Consider the following 17,765-nt stretch of genomic DNA (forward strand, 5'->3'; position numbering starts at 1 on the left):
TTAAATTCAAGGCGAAAGACAAGTGAAGCTTGATACATTGAGAATGTTACCAAAAATGAGCATAGTGACAATACAAGAAGGAAAGATCATACTTGTCCTGAAAGAAAGTGGAGACCTGGGTCATATGAGTTGGATCTTAATAAATGAGAAGGGGTTGGCATACAGGTAAGAAGGCAGGGGCAGTTTCAGATGAAAAAATTAAATGCACATAACCAAGAAGGAGCATTATTTGGAGGAATTCTGTTAGTTCAGATATGATTCAGTTATGGAAAGTATGTGTTGATAAAGTTCAAAAGGTAAGAAGAAGGCTTTGCGTGTCAGCCTACACGCTTGGAATATATCATGTAAAATTAATCTTGGAGTAGAATCACATGGCCAAGTAAGCCTGAGTTAAAATACTCACACTAACGACAGTATGGAAGACAGACTAGCAGAGGAAAACTGGCAAAGTGGAAACAAGTAAACTACAACAAAATGTTGTTCTTGAAGAAACTGAGGTGTGAGAATCTTTATCCTGAGGCCTAACTCAAGATGATGAGCTAGATAATAGTTGGATTTTTCAAATTTTAAATTTCTAGTCCATAATTTCCACATTCTCACAAGTAGGTGATTGACAAGAAGAATATAAATAGTAAATCAGTGGCTAAAAAGAAACAGAATTATCCTTTTACAGTATCAGAGTAGCTTTGAATGTCAGTCTATCTAAAACACATAGAGAGGAGCCATGTGAAGAAAAGAAGGAGATTGGAATAAAGCATCTACAAGGCAAGGAATGCAGGCATACACCAAATGCTAAGAAGAAGCAAGGAAGAATCCTAGCCTAGATCCTTTGAGAGAACATTTCAAACTTCTAGTCTTCAGAATTTGAGACAATAATTTATGTAGTTTAAAAAAGAATGAAAGGAAGGGAGGGAGGAAGGGAGGGAGAGAGGCAAGGAAGGAAGGAAAAATTAGGCAAGTAAACAGACAACACAGAGGTGAGCACAGGACCCACAGGAGCGGAAGCGGGTACTTTGGAAAAGCCAGATAAGGTTTCCTGGAAGAGGTAACTGAATGCTTAATGTTGGAGTTTGAGTAGGAATAAACTTAATAGGAAAGGTTGGAATGGAAGACCTATTCTTGGCTGAGATGAACACATGGGACCTTTGTGTTCCATGGGAAAATCATGCTCTTTAGAACTAACTCAATTTCATTTCTAAATCTGAGTCAATCACTTACTATAAATGATGAAAATTTATTCACCTTCCTGCACCTCTGTTCCTTCACCTGTCATGTGGAGGAAGGGACAAAAAAAAGTTCTAGATGAAAGAGGAGTCATATGCAAAAAACTCAAGAATGATAGAAGCCAAAGGGTAGTAACTGTCCAGAAAGCAGCAAGAATGTTTAACAGAATATGTCTACATCCTCTTTGATTTAAACTAGATTATTTATCATTGTATTTAACTACATTTTTTGCGATTATTGATTTCTCTCCAACATTTTAAAAATGACATTGATAATACTTGTATAATTCTAAAAATGATGGTATGAATTTTGCCTGGAGACCTAAAAAGAGTGAGGGCATATATAGCTAGAATGTTCCAATATTAATAAGATGCAATGAAACTTTTACAGCATACTTGCTGGTGACCAAAGGTCATTCCATTATACATATGTTTATTCCAGAAGCATATTTGGAAAAGCCCTGAGACTCAAATCAATCTCATTTCCTTTCTATACTTTGAACATCTTATTTCAGCCCATATCCACACACACACAGGTAAGTGCATACGGTTTATAATGTAGCAATGTCAACATATACTAACAGAAAAAAAAAGTGAGACCACGTAAGAGGGGATACATTTCCCTAGATAAATTGTAGTCAGCACTTGGCTGAGGCGATCCTTTTAAATTTTTTTTTTTTTATTTTGTGTTGGAGTAAAACTGATTAACATTATTGTGATAGTTTCAGGTGAACAGCAAAGGGACTCAGCCATACATATACTTGTATCCATTCTCCCCCAAACTCCCCTCCCATCCAGGTTGCCATATAACATTGAGCAGAGTTTCATGTGCTCTACCGTAGGTCCTTGTTGGTTATCCATTTTAAATATAGCAGTGTGTACATGTCCATCCCAAACTCCCTAACTCTCCCTTCCCCCCATCCTTCCTCCTTGAGAATCGTAAGTTCATTCTCTAAATCTGTGAGTCTGTTTTATAAATAAGTTTATTTGCATAATTTCTTTTTAGATTCCACATACAAAGGAATGTCATAAGTTATTTCTCTTTCTGACTTACTTCACTCAGCATGACAATTTCTAGGTCCATCCATGTTGCTGCAAATGTTCTTATTTCATTCTTTTTAGTGGCTGAGTTCCATTGTATATATGTACCACATCTTCATCAATTCCTCTGTTGATGGACATTTAGGTTGCTTCCAAGGACAATTGTTTTTTTGTTTGTTTGTTTGTTTGTTTGTTTATTAGATTCAGAGCATCTTCCCTCAGTCAGTTCCCTGTCTAAGGGACTCTACACTTGCAATGATTACCATTATGTTAAACACTTTTGGAAGCAAAGGTAGGGATGGGAGACCCTGGGGAGGAAAATAAAGCAGGCAGATGAAGCATATAAATTAGGTGAAAGAGGGCTTAAGAGCAGTGAACTTTTTGGGTCCAGGGCAGTGCCATCCAAGAAGGTGACAGTAACCTTGTGACACCAGAGTAGCTGGAAGGAGACACATGTCTCTTTGCTCATTGACCAAGCAGCTGAGCATGATGCTAAGGGGAAGGTGATGAATGAACTTCTGGTCCCAACCATTTCCATCCCATTCCAATGCCTCCTGTAAGATTGCAAGTCAGCTTTTAATGGTGGTAAGCTTATTTTTGAAGTCTTGAATTGAGTTTATCCTCCTAGGAGTTGTGTGAAGATGAGTTAGCAACAGGTTTCAGGATATCTTATTAGGGTGCTTTGGGAGGCACTGATTGCATCAAAACCTCCTAAGAAGGTGAGATCGTATGTGCATGGTTCTAATAAATGGTTGAGATGTTTTAGACCTAATGGAGTGTTGGGGAGGCTTCAGAATAAATACTTTGATGGTCCTAGTTGAGATGATTAATATCTAAGATGCATGGTTCCTAGGCAAGTGTTAGTAAAGATGTATAAAATGGAAGTGATTTCTAAAATAGATAGGTGTGTGCACAGTGTGCGTATGAATGACCCACTCAGTGAAATGGTAAGAATACCAAATAACTACAAGGAATGTGTGCCTTACTACCATGTTTGACACATAAATATCACATGAAGATTTACTTTATTGGGTTGAATTATGTGTTATATTATATATTGTATAAAATGTATATGTTATATCACTATATATATTTATACACTATATAGAAAATTTATACATTATATATTAGGAACATATTTATATATTATATATTACATTGCATTAAATAGTATTAAAAACCCAAGTTCTTAGAAACAGCCTGAAAGAGCTTGCTAGGGAACAGCCCACCAGTTTATAAGGGAGGCCCTTTCCCTACCACAGCCGGCCCCTTGCCCGAGGTGAAGGTGCCTCTCAGCACCAAATATGCTATTTCTAGGGAGCTATTAGGGCTTCCTACATGGGGTCTGTTGGCTCAGAAGGTAAAGAATCTGCATGCAATGCAGGAGATGCAGATTTGACTCCTGGGTCAGGAAGATCCCCTGGGAAAGGGAATGGCAACCCACTGCAATATTCTTGCCCGGAGAATTCCTTGCACAGTGGAGCCTGGAGGACTGCAATCCATGGGGTCGCGAAGTGTTGGACATGACTGAGTGGCTAACATTTTCAATTTCACATAGTCACCTCAGTCCTCTTTGGCTTTCCCTGGTGGCTCAAATGGTAAAGAATATGCCTGCAATGTATGAGACCTGAGTTTGATCCCTGAGAGGGAATGGCTACCCACTCCAGTATTCTTGCCTGGAGAATCCCATGGACAGAGAAGTCCGGCGGGCCACAGTCTATAAAGTCGCAAAGAGTCAGACAGGAATGAGCGACTTTCACTCTCAGGGAGCTATTATTAATTTTTAAGTGAGAAAATAAGCTTCCATGTTGAAAATCTATGATGATCTGAACCAAAGGGAGAGGAGGAATCAGGACTAACTGTAGGGAGCTTCTTCTATTGGCTGACCCTGTTGGGTAATGACCTCACTGCTCCAGATTGCTCTCACCTATTCTGCCTTAGATTACTTTACAATCTTGTTTCACATTACATATTCTGAAATTCCACAAAGGCAATTAGGAAGAAAAAGGGTTCTAGGAAATGGTAGAAACTTAACAGAGTGTCAACAATCTTATTAAAGTTTTCACAATCAAATTATTTTGGTTTCTGATAACACACACTAACACACACACACGCGCGCGTATTTCATCTATACTCAAAAGTTTTAATATGGACCAAGGTGCTACAGTCATGACATATATAGTACCTTTTAAAAATGTGAATGATGAAAGGATTATGGCATAGGTCACTATAAAACAGCCATGGTCAATTAAAAAGCAATCTGATCATTTTTTACACTATATAAGTCTATTTTTAATTCTAATTTCTAATGTTTTTCTTTCAAGGAAGCTTACAAGTTCGCTCCCAGCTAAACAAGGAAGAAACCCATGTATTCACCATCAATACAGAGAACTTTGCCAACAGAAGACTGCATCACTTGAAGATTAACAGAGAGGGCAGAGGGCTTACCATTCAGGTACCTTACTTCCTTTCTTCTCATTCCGGCAAACGTACCTTGGGTGCTCAGTATAAGTTTTCTGAATTTCGCCCCCAAGCCAAGTGAGCAGCTGAGTTCTGGGGATGTATACTAATCACACTCAGTCCCAGCCTTTGGAGAACTAGAATAGTGATCCTCAGGGCACATCCTGCTTTCCAGCAGCATTTCTTGGGACCTTGTAAGAAATGCTAATTCTTGGGTCCTATGTCAGATCTACTTAATCTGAAGCTTTTTTTCAGAAAGGGGGCAGCAGGTGATGCTGCTGCATGTTCAGTTTTGACAACCTCTAAACTGTAGAATAATGAGAAAGACAGGCAAGGAAGAAATCACAAGGGATCAGCAAGGGCTATGGGAGGAGTGTGCACAGGTGATGCAAGAGCATGGAGGAGGGCATCCACCTCATCTGGGCATCACTTTAGTTCACCCTGAACAAGGAGGGAATGTTAGGATCACTGACCCTCCACTCAGTCAAAAATGAGTATAATTTATAGCCGGCCTGCCCTGTCTGCAGTTTCCTAACTGACAAACACACACACAGATACACACACAGTCACCTATTCTGGTTCCCTCTCAAACTCTACTCAGGCCACTCGGTTGCATCCTTGCTCTTTCCAGAGCTCTTGAATACACTAGAGTTTGCTTCGCCTAGAGTCCAGTTGTTCATGTATCTGCATCGCTACCTGTTACTTGTATGTACTTCCTTTGGAACACTACTCAAAAATTGACTCAGAGACCCCATCTCCAGTCGCCTTATGTAATATAGCAACCCAGCTCCTTGACTTCAATCCTAAACCACTTAAATGCTTCTAGCAATCAATACAACTTATCTGTTTATTTAATAGATAAGTCCCTTCTCCCTCCTCTAGAATGTAAGCTTCATGAAGACAGGGATTCTTGTTTGTTTACATTACCATGGGACCCCCAGTTTGTCAAGCAGTGCATCACATACAGAAGGCCTTTAATAAATATTTTTGAACTAAGTAAATTAATCACACATGGCTTGTATGTGCTAAGTTGCTTCAGTCATGTCTGACTCTTTGCAACCCCATGGACCATAACCTGTCAGGCTCCTCTGTCCATGGGATTCTCCAGGCAAGCATACTGGAGTGGGTTGCCATTTCTTTCTCGGCTTGTATGGAGAAGATTAAAGTGGACCTGTGGAGAGGGGAAGAGAAACCACTGGATTTTAGGCAGCGGAAGTAGCATGGGTAGATTTCCATTTCCAGGGGCTCACTGTGATGACTCCATGGAAATACACATTTGGGAGTGATGAGATATGGGACAGAGACCAGACGGAAGCAAACATAAGGACCTCAACTAGTGTAGTGGGGAAGTCAAGGAGAGAAGCACTTGAGAAAGATCTGGAGGGAACACTGGTACCTTGTGTGACCCTCTGGATATGGATGATGACTGAAGACTCAAGTCAAGCTGACTGTTCATTTTCTTGATTGGGTGGAAGTTCAGGAATAATTGGCAAATATAGGACACAAATCACAATCCTTGAGTGATTATAATTTAACAGCATTGACTGTAGCATTGACTCTTAAAATAAGTGGTAAAGGTCTTTGGATTGAGGTCAGACTAGAGAATAGAGATGAAATGATGATTTCTGATTGGAAGATGTCTTGAATGAGGCTGTGGTGAGATACCTGGGGTGCATGTTGGTGGGCATTTGTATAAATGACTCTTTCTCTTTTTCTCTTTCCTGTCTTCTTCTCCATCAATGAAAACACAAATAGGGAGGTGAGAGAACAATGGGATATTCCCGTTTCTTCTCCATCTAGATTTCCCACCAGCCAAATTAATAGTCAATGATAAGCACAAGCAATGATTGATAAGCACAATCAGTGGAAGATGTAGCATTTCAAAAGCACAAAAGCAGCAGAAAGAAATGGAGGCAGAGACCTATTTTGTTTTTTAAATTTAAATCAATTTGTTAAAACAGTCACACAACATAGTTGTCTCTGTGACACTCCCACTCCCTCTCATCCTATTCTCCTTCCTCCCCACTTAAAAAAGCCCTAGGGAATACCCTGGCCTTCCAGTGGTTAGGACTCCAGGCTTTCACTGCCAAGGGCATGGGTTCAATCCCTGGTCAGGGAACTATGATCCCATATGGTTCTGGGTAGCCAAATTAAAACAATAACAAAACCCTGAAACAAACAAAAGCAATGGGGAAAAAAAAAAAAAAACAAAAAACGGACAAACTGTTTACTAAAACCAGAAAAGGATAAGCTACTACCTGGTCTCAGGCATTATTCAGAAGCATTTATAAGGAGAGGGTAGATGGTTATCATTATGCTCAGCCAGCCAGAGGCCTCCAGTAGGTAAGCATACATTCTCCTACCACTTCGGGACCTTCAGTTGTTGAACCTTCTCCTCTCTGCTCTATTTGACTTTGGAAGGAATCTGTAGGGACTGGGCTACAGCCAGGAGTAAGAAACCCTGGTAATGATTTGAGAATTGTAATTTGACCAGTGGTTTTAAAAGCTCATGTGCCCCCATGAATGCCCTGGTGGTGGAAGTAGACTTCAGTGCCTCTATTTAAAATATACTAATGACATTAAACAAATTAAACCAGTTTACCAAAATGCCAGCACAACTATCAGCTATAAAGATGGAGGGGGCCCGACATTTTGAAAGCATGGAGTTAATGAATTCCTTTGAGAGTTGAAGATCCTGAGATTAAGAGAGGGATCCCTAGTTCGTGACAGACTTGTGTATAAATTCCTGCTCCATCTCCTATGTTATAATATCTCAGATTGGCTATTCACCTTTCTGAGGTTCAGTCTATTTATCTGTAAAAAAAAGTTTGAATGTTATGGGGGTGGGCTGGGGTACAAATGCAGCTAAGTTCAGTCCGTTCTGGTAACCAGTATGGGAAAGCAAGAACATAACTAAAGGACCAAGCATGAAGCCTGGTGTCTAGGGCTTACTCAGAAGAAAAGGTTTGTTTAATTTTGCTCCTTTTCCCATCTCTTTTAATCTCATTTAATGACTTGACAAGACCGCTGTTATCCTCAGTTCTAAGATCAACAAAGCTTCTTTACCAGCTGACCCACCAGGGAAGCCCTTCTCCAGGCCAGATTACAAATTTTAGGCATCCTAAGCATTAAAAGGTTGTGATACTTCCCTCTCTACCACCTCATCAAGAGTAATTATAAAGAAAAACAACACTAAAACATAGAATAAACTTAAAGTAGTATAACAAAATAATGTATTTCTCACTGAAGACTCCAATGATTGTCTAGCCCCTATCATAAAGTCGATGTCCTAGAAATAAATGTTGGTGGTAACTACCCACCCTGCCACCCCACCTTTTGCCTTTGCTCTGTGCATTTGCTAAGCTTTTCAAATAGGCAACCCAGTACCTGAGCCAGTACTAGGGGTGCCCCCATGGGCACTCACTCCACTGAAGAACTGGAATCCATTCCCAAAGTATCCCAAGCCTTCTTTGAATCATTGTACCTTTGTCTCCATACCTTTACTAATACTTAAACAAGTACTTCATGAGAAACGCTGGGCTGGAGAAAGCACAAGCTGGAATCAAGATTGCTGGGAGAAATATCAATAACCTCAGATATGCAGATGACACCACCCTTATGGCAGAAAGTGAAGAAGAACTAAAGAGCCTCTTGATGAAAGTGAAAGAGGAGAGTGAAAAAGTTGGCTTAAAGCACAACATTCAGAAAACTAAGATCATGGCATCTGGTCCCATCACTTCATGGCAGATAGATGGGGAAACAGTGGCTGACTTGATTTTTTTTTTGGCTTCAAAATCACTGCAGATGGTGATTGCAGCCATGAAATTAAAAGACGCTTACTCCTTGGAAGGAGAGTTATGACCAACGTAGACAGCATATTAAAAAGCAGAGATATTACTTTGTCAACAAAGGTCCGTCCAGTCAAGGCTATGGTTTTTCCAGTACTCATGTATGGATGTGAGAACTGGACTATAAAGAAAGCTGAGCACAGAAGAATTGATGCTTTTGAACTGTGGTGTTGGAGAAGACTCTTGAGAGTCCCTTGGACTGCAAGGAGATCCAGCCAGTCCATCCTAAAGAAGATCAGTCCTGGGTGTTCATTGGAAGGACTGATGTTGAAGCTGAAGCTCCAATACTTGGGCTACCTGATGCGAAGGGCTGACTCATTTGAAAAGACCCTGATGCTGGGAAGGATTGAGGGCAGGAGGAGAAGGGGACAACACAGGATGAGACGGTTGGATGGCATCACCGACTCAATGGACATGAGTTTGGGTGGACTCCGGCAGTTGGTGATGGATGGGGAGGCCTGGAGTGCTGCGGTTCATGGGGTCACAAGGAATCAGACACGACTGAATGAATGAACTGAACTGAACTGAACTGAAACAAAACAATTGATTGTCATTCACCTCCTTCTCACCCTTGTTTGTCATCTGATTAAAGTGGAAAGGACCAGTTAAGTTCCCATAAAGGAGAACAGTAGGTCAGGAATGACTCCTGTGCTAGAACAATTAGGTCTTCTTCACAATGTGACAATGTTGAGGGAATCACTTGATCTTTGGGGACCTGGGGAAGAGATTAGAGCCAGAAGCTAAAGGAATCTCAGCTCAGCCTTTAGTTCTAAGAATCCTACTGCTCTCTTCTCAGCAGGAACTTCCCACTCACTTTAGCCTCCTCTCCAACTTTAGTAATAAAGCATGAGAGGAGAAACCCTGCCCCCTGCTGGAAGGGAAAATTCCAGAGAATAAGTGAGAGTTCTGAGATAAGACAGGGGGAAAACTCCTTCAGGGCAAGGACTGAATCTGAGCATTAAAAAGATTACAGATGGGGACCACGGGTATGAAAAACCCTGTGTGGTATCTAAGGTGTAGAGGCCACCAGGGCAGCCAGAGGCATCCTGGTGATGCACTGGATGCTCCATAGCCCACAAGATAGAAAGAGAATCAACATAGGATGTCTATTTATTCATTCAGCAAACATCTGTTTGGAGTTCCTTTTCCAGTTATTGTAATAGGCCATATAGAAAACATGTAACAATAAAATGTCCACATCTTCGAAGAACCAATAGTTTAGTGGAGAAAAATGAGATGGAGAGAGTACGCAGATCATTACAATTGTTGTTCACTCATTAAATCCTGTCCAATTCTTTGTATCCCCACAAGTTGCAGCACACCAGGCTTCCTTGTCCTTCACCTTCTCCTGGAGTTTGCTCAAACTAGTATCCATTGAGTTAATGATACCATCCAATGAAATCCTCCTCTGTCATCCCCTTCTCCTCTTGCCCTCAATCTTTCCCAGCATCAAGGTCTTTTCCAATGAGTCAGCTCTTCACATCATGTGGCCAAAGTATTGGAGCTTCAGCATCAGTCCTTTCAAGCATATTCAGGGTTGATTTCCTCTAGAATTGAATGCTTTGATCTCCTTGCTGTCATTACAATATAGCATCTTAAATGCAAGGTTAGAGGTAGGGGGGAAAAAGGCACCATGAGAACAGAGAACAGGATCAATTAATCTAACTAAGGCTTCAAGGAGAGCTTCCTAGAGGAGGTGGACTGTGGGAGCCTGGGAGCACTTAGAAAAGTGTCTGGCACAGAGTAGGTACTCAAATGGTCATTGAATGAATTTTGTAGAAATTCAGAAATAAGAACATACAGTGATTGTCTACCAAAAGCTCAAACATCTAGAGAGGCATAGACAAGTAAAGTATGCCATACTGTGTGGTTGGCAGGTCATGTGACAAGGAGTCCCTGCCATGTAATGCTGTGCGGCATTGGCCAAGTTTGTGATCTCTGTGACATCACTTCCACCATCTGTACTACAGGGATAATAATGTCTATTTCACAGTATTCTAGGGAAGAATGCATTTTGAAGGATACTTTAGTATGATGTCTCACACATACCAAGTGTTCAATAAACAACAAGTATTATTAAAGCATAATTCCATGAATGAAAAAGGAATAAAGCCTACAATCACATACCACAAGTCATAGCCACTGATTTCTTTCACAGCAGAAACCACTGCAGGACCCAGAGGTTCCTGGAGGAGGGTCTGTCTGAGCCTGAGTGGGTGCAGAAGGAGGGTCCAGCAGTGGGAGCTGGGAACACCAGGCTCCCAATCAGCTGCTCCCCAAGGGCAGCCCGGGGATAGGCACACAGCTGAAGGGATCTTAGTCTTCTCTTCCTACAGATGAACTGTGATATGCCTGGAAAAATTGGTAGGTTTTGACTAGACAGAAAAACCTAGGGATGGATGGGGAACCATGCCTTGAAATGGAGAGAGCAAAGAGAAGGAACTGGAATTAACGTGTGTGGAAAGGAAGATTCCCTAAAGGATAATCTTAGAAATAAAGTTCCAAAGAATCCCCCTGGTGGCTTTTATTCACCTGCATAATGGAATTATCAGCTGTTCATGCTGGTGGCAGCTGTTCAGCTAGTCTCCCCTTCCCAGACTCAAACCTTTTGTCAAACTGGAATATATTTGCTCAGGAAAATTCCCCAGGGCACACATGACTGAGGCCAGGTCAATTGGAGCAAAGGAGGTGGTGAAAGTTTTAAGGACCAGATGGGGAGGAGGGAGAGACAGAAATGAAAACCTGGTTTCCTTTTCTTGTTAATCCTGCAGTGTCCTTCCTAAAAGGCTTCATTTGTTTGCTTCTTTGCAGCAAAGAATTTGGTGAGAAAATCTCAGTGGGGAGATAAATACCTGTCAAAAGCTGTACAGAATTTCCCAGGGAGAAGACTTGTGTGAAAGCCTTTATTTCACCAATAAAGAAAGAAAGGGGTATTTTATGTGCATTGTGGGAGAATTAGCGAGGCATTTCTCATTTCTCCAGGGAGAAAAATCCCAGAGGTGTCTGCCCTGCCTGTGTTTTCCAGCTATTTTCAGACAGGAGTGTTTTATGCCCTGGATGTGAGGACATCTGCTGATGCCTTTTCTGTTTTCTGTTTTCTTGCAGATGGATCAGCAACTCCGACTCAGTTATAACTTCTCCCCAGAAGTTGAGTTCAGGGCTATCAGGTCCCTCACCTTGGGCAAAGTCACAGGTTTGTTGTTCTAGTCCATGTCTTTATGGCCTTGATAAAATAAATAATAAATAACTTTCTTCAGGGGAAAGCAACAAGATCTAGATAATATCCAACATGTAGGACTAAGGGTCCTGTGGAGACAGGAATGCATTTGTGGTGGGACGGGAAACTGGAATTTACATCTACTTTATAGAATCTTGAGTAACGTAAATGAACAGAGCAATTCACTAAAATAATTATTTGTTAATGTCTAATTAATTGATAATGTTTACTCAATTCTTTTAGTTAAATTCACATAAATTTCACTTAAAGAAATTAAGGATTTATAACCCAATTATTTAATTCTATAAATCCTTACTCTCTTTCCTAATTCACCAAAAATTCAAAAGATTGTCCTATGACAATAATGGGTGCTCTTTTTTTTTTTTTTTCCTACAGGGAGTTCTGTCAATTTTCATTTTATATAAAATGATGACTTTTATCAGGTGTAAGCAAGATAGAAATTTTTGTATCTTCTTTATGAATTGAACGTTTTTTCACACTGAAGTAATATTTTTAATTTTAATGTCTCTGTGCTTTAATCTAATTTGCCTGTTATTAATATAACTAATTCAGTTTTGCTTTAGTTAGTATTTGCCTGGCTTACGGTTTATCATTTTCCTTATTTTTCCTTTCAGTCTTTTTTTTTTTTTTAACCTTGTATAGGATCTTGTGAAGAGCAGACAAACAAATATTGTATTTTCCTTCAATCTGGCCATCTTCTGTTTTATAAACTGGCAAATGTAAGCCCCTGTGCATTTTTGGGTTATTTGGATGGTTGGGTTTGTTTCTGCCTCTCTATTTTCTAATTGTTCAACTTTTCCTGTGATTCTAGCATGTTTTTTTTCTATTCTCTCAGTCACAACACAGTGCAGAAAGCATTCATTGCTGGAGACATTTTAAGCAGGAATGGATTTAACTCAGGAAATAAATTGCTTACAAAATTGTGACAGCACTTATAGTGTGCATTCTTGTTAGTCTTTTGGAGTGACTCCCCAGCAGTTCTGAGCTGATGAATGGGAAGCCATTAATTACCAAGCAGTCACTGATGCAGTGCTGTGTGTTAGCATCCAACAGGTGGAAAAGGTCCCTTAAAAATGGCGGCAGAGAAAAGACTTCAAGTTACCATGACTTTGCTGGCCAGTAGAAAAAGGTGACGGAGAAGGCAATGGCACCCCACTCCAGTACTCTTGCCTGGAAAATCCCATGGATGGAGGAGCCTGGTAGGCTACAGTCTATGGGGTCGCTAAGAGTCGGACACGACTGAGCGATTTCACTTTCACTTTTCCCTTTCATGCACTGGAGAAGGAAATGGCAACCCACTCCAGTATTCTTGCCTGGAGAATCCCGGAGACGGCGCAGCCTTGTGGGCTGCCGTCGGTGGGGTCGCGCAGAGTCGGACACGACTGAAGCGACTTAGCAGTAGCAGTAGCAGAAAAAGGTGAAAAGGCAGAAAAATGACTCCTGTCCCATTACAGCCTTCCAAATCCATAAGTTGTATCTAGTTTCCAGAACATAATGTGCATCCAGAAATCTATCTGCTATCAGGTCTGGAAAATGTCTGTTTTACTTTCCAAAAAGGCAGTTGAATGAGCCAATCAACACTGACCAATTTGTAGGTTGAATTTTATGTTTATTTCTTATTCCATTTCCCCTCCTACTACTAATTATTATTATTTTATGTAGACACTGCTTTTTTGACTTACCAATGTAGTCACTAATTTGTTGTTCCAAAACCTTTTACTTTCTGCCAGATTTAATTTCCTTCTTTCTGATGTAAATTCTTTTGAATTTTTTCTGTATAAGTAGTCCTTTATCTGAAAAGAAGTCTTTCATTTTTCACCTTTATTCCTGGAATATAATTTTGCTAGACATGTAATTCAACATTTAAGGACACTTTTTCCTTATATCTTAAGGACTTATTTGTGGGTGTAACGGAACCAGCTCACACTGGCTCAAAAGAACCTGTTATACATATCCCTGCACAATTCTGCATCTGGTGATTTCACAATGGTAGTTTGAAATTGGCCAACCTAAGAGTTTCTATTCCATGTATCTCAGAAATGCTACAAGTCAGGGTCCTTGGAGTCCTTGGCAGCCAGGTTAAACCCCAGCACATCACTGGACTCTACTCTTCCATCGTCTGATGTGACTGTTGAAAAGCTGGCTGTCAGTCTTGTCTGTCTTTGAAAATACACTGACCACCCCTACACCCAACACCCTAAACCTATATTTAAGGTCATTTCTTTAAATTTGGTGTTTGACAGTTTTATTACCATGTGTCTGATTGTAGACTTCTATTTAATTGTCTTAGTTGATATGTTTATGTTTCTTGTGTTTCTTCATTAGTTTCTATGTATCTAGTTCATATGTATTATTCATATGTATCTATTCATTAGCTCTCAAAATTTCTCAGCATCTCTTTAATGCTTCTTTCTTATTCTCTCTACTCAATTAGCTTTGACCTGCACTAGATAAACCTCAGACTTATTCTTTTTTCTGCTAGGTGATTTTATTTTTCTTGTCCATTTTCACTGGTTTCAACGTGAATATTTTAAGTTAAATATCTTCACTTAGTAACAGGTCAAGGGCAGGACTCCTGTTCTTCAAGATGATTCAGGTACTCTCCTAGATGCAAACTTAATGTTGGCTGATGACTTACTGTCTTGGTTTTGCATTTCTTTCCTCTAAAATCTTCCCCAAGCTTAAGATTCCTCTTTGTTCCTTGAAGCTTAACAAAATATTAAAACTGTGTTGTTTGGTTTTAATGAAGCAGAATTACTTTTTTGAGTATCTGGTATATCACATGTCCCCTCATACCTAAATTTATCTTGAGCCACTGAATCCACATTTCAGAAGAATTTTGAGAGGAGAGATTCCTAGGGCTGTAGGCTGACCAAGCTTGGGCTGTTTTCGTGGTACCTGCTTTGCAATGGCAGCTCTAAAAACATCCTCTTATTTAAAATTTCTTTCCGTTAATCTTGACACTGTGCATGACATTCCTGTGGCATTTCTGTCTTTTGAACTAAACCCCTAGTATAAAGATGAAAATTTAAAGCCTTGAAAAAAAGAAAATTTAAAGCAAGTTACTAAATTACTGTACCTTGTACTGAATTATCTTCCCAGGTGGTTCAGTGGGTAAGAATTTGTCTGCCAATGCAGAAGATGAAGGAGATGCGGGTTCAATCTTTGGGGGTAGGGAAGATCCCCTGCAGTAGGAAAGAGCAACCCACTCCATTATTCTTGCCTGAGAAATCCCGTGAACAAAGGAGCCTGGCGGGCTACAGTCTCTGTGGTGGCAAAGAGTTGGCCATGACTGAGCAACTGAGCACACACTAAATTATTGAGGGCCAGCTTGTCATTTTGTTTTAGAAAAGATTAGGTTATTGTTGAGGAAGAGTATCCGATAAAATGTCTTCATTGGACCAAGTGTGGAAGACCCCTGCCTGCCCACCCTTCTTCCCATCCAAATGGCTACAAGCAGAGCAGAACATTTGGATCCATAATTAACCTCCATACTTCTGGTCTTTGAAAGGTCTGTATCTAGAGGTGAGAGAAGATGATAAGAACATTAGGTTCATTATTAAGGAGGGACATCTATCCTGCAGACCTTTTGGAAGGAAGCCTCATGCATCAGAAAGAATTTGGAATAGGAATATTTGCTGTAGGTAGGGATGGTGCAGAAATGGGTATGTAGTATTTATAACAAATGCAACCCTACTCCACAACTTTAGAAACATCTAGTATTGTGTTGGACATTTTCAACTCTAAAACAAGTATTTGCAGGCATTTTTTCATAGTATATACCAAAGGCAAGTAAGTATAGCAAATCTGTTCCAGTTTTCCTCAGTAATAGCATTCCATTGTAAAGCAACACATGTATCCATTTTCTTTCTTTAAGAGAAAGGGCAAATTCATCATTCTAGAAGGTATTTATTTAGCACCAGTGATGGTTCTACATGATATGTGCTATATAGATAACAAGATGAATAAACATGTCTTTCCTGAAAATTCCTGTGATATAGAGACTAGTTCATGAAAATAGAAGACATAATCATTGACGTTAAAATTGCATTGTGTGTTTATCCATGGTAAATCATTGGCTGTTGTTAGGTTTGTTCCTTTGTTTACTGACATTCTTTGACTTTTAAGAAAAAAAATTCTTGCTTCTGGTCTATTCCATGAATAGACTGAAGGGAAAATAGCATTAAAAAGAAAAAAAATGTGTTTATTTAGGGAAGTCACCCTTTTGAACAAGATCATCTTTTTGAAAAATTACTGAATTCTTTAGAAATATAGAACTGCATTCCTTAGATTCAAGTAGTGTGAATTACCTGTATGTTTCTATGCCTGTTCAATTTAGCGCTGGTGCAGTAACGTGAACATTCAGTCAGATTTAGAAATTTAGAAAGTTCGAACCTTCTAAAAGGAACTGTGCATTTTTTGTTTGCTTTTTATTTTTGTTTTATGTTTTCTAGTCCTGGTTTCTCTTCATTTACTGTTTCAGAGTATATAGTTAAATTTAATGGCAAAGTTTATATATATATATATATATGTATGTATGTATATATATATATATAGCATTGAAGCTAAAAATTAAGGAATTTATTATCATTATTATTATTTTCTTCCTGAGCGGAGACTCTCACTGTACTGCAGATTTAGGAAGCCATTACTTTTTAAAATATAGAAACATCTTCAAGCTTAGATGGAAAGGAATTGTATACTGCTTTTAAACTGTAGCTGCCAGATTCCACATAGAAATTCAAATGCTGTTTGCACTCAGGGCAATCTTACAAGATTATTCATTTATTAACTTCTTCTGCCTACTTGCCAGTTTGGTAGGCTAAAGCTCACAGTTGGCAGAGACATTATTCTGCTCTGACGGCTGTTTGCCCAGGTAGCTTCAAAATTCACTTGGCCCTAACAAGCCATATAGAAATTGGAAGAATTCCTTCTCAATCTGCAAAAAAAAATCCAGCTAATCTAAGAATTGCAGGGCTAGCTGTGAGCACTTGCCTGTGCTTTGGGCTTGTCCATATGAAGTGAATTCTGATTGTGTCTAGAGAGCAGGATTCTTTGATTCTCCCAAATTCCTCAGTTTTGAACATCACACCTACTGTGTCTTCTGCAATATCAGAGCATTATTGTCTGAATTCCTGATTGTGTTCATGTTAAATCACTTGTCAAGCATTTTGTAGGTGAAGAGTTATGGCTGCCATCAAAATTTATGCATATAAATGAAAAGTGGATATTTCAAAGTACTTGTTTTGAAAGACTGTACTCTTTTTTTTTAAAATTTTCTAAATAGTTGGGCCTTCCATATGATTCAAAGCTGGTGCAAATGATATTAAATTTAAATCAGAATTACAGAGTGAAAGATGCTCAGCTTTTTAGAGACTAACTCATGTTTGGCTTTCTTACTGTTGTATGACCATTGTCAACTGTCAAATCTGTCTATAGCCCCTTGTCAGTAAAATGAGGATGATAGCATTTAATTCATATATTTGAGTAAGCATTCCATAAGACACTATATACAAAGTATTTGAGGTATTTGGTATTTGGCACATGCTCCATACATGTTAGAAGCTTTTGATTTTTGAAGATCATGGCAAAATAGAGGATAACTGTGTTTTGCTTTGTTTCTAGTTTTATTTTAATGTGTCTAGAAAAGTTGTTATAAAAGTAACTTCCCAAATGGACTCAAATGCGTTCTTAAAGAGCAGTTCTGAACCATGGTGAGCCTTGAAGATGGGAATGTGAGTTAAGACTGTTTTAATGGTATATCAGCTTTAACCAGTTTAGACAGTGACCATAAAATAGTTGGTGAAAATGGAAGCTTCAGAGTGTAAGTTTTGCTTCATGCACAGCAGGGTTCAGGAGTTCAAATGTGACTGTGATGAAGACTTTGTCTATCTGTCTGTCTATTTCTCTTACCACCTCTGACCCTCTTTACCTCTTTATGGGGCTTTATTCTCA

At 39.4% G+C, this 17,765-nt stretch overlaps 1 protein-coding gene across 3 annotated transcripts in view; it reads left to right on the plus strand.

Annotated features, from left to right (window-relative positions):
- Positions 1 to 17,765, plus strand: part of CNTNAP5 (contactin associated protein family member 5) — a 982,292-nt gene that overhangs the window by 914,751 nt on the left and 49,776 nt on the right. For all 3 annotated transcript variants that reach the window (XM_081576090.1, XM_081576091.1, XM_081576092.1), the window contains 2 exons: positions 4,589 to 4,719; positions 11,678 to 11,765. In XM_081576090.1, coding sequence (XP_081432216.1) covers positions 4,589 to 4,719; positions 11,678 to 11,765 — 219 coding nt within the window. The remainder of the gene's footprint in view (positions 1 to 4,588; positions 4,720 to 11,677; positions 11,766 to 17,765) is intronic.

Source organism: Giraffa tippelskirchi, chromosome 3 (assembly GCF_054371585.1).
Source record: "Giraffa tippelskirchi isolate mGirTip1 chromosome 3, T2T-mGirTip1v1.2.pri, whole genome shotgun sequence".
NCBI lineage: Eukaryota > Metazoa > Chordata > Mammalia > Artiodactyla > Giraffidae > Giraffa > Giraffa tippelskirchi.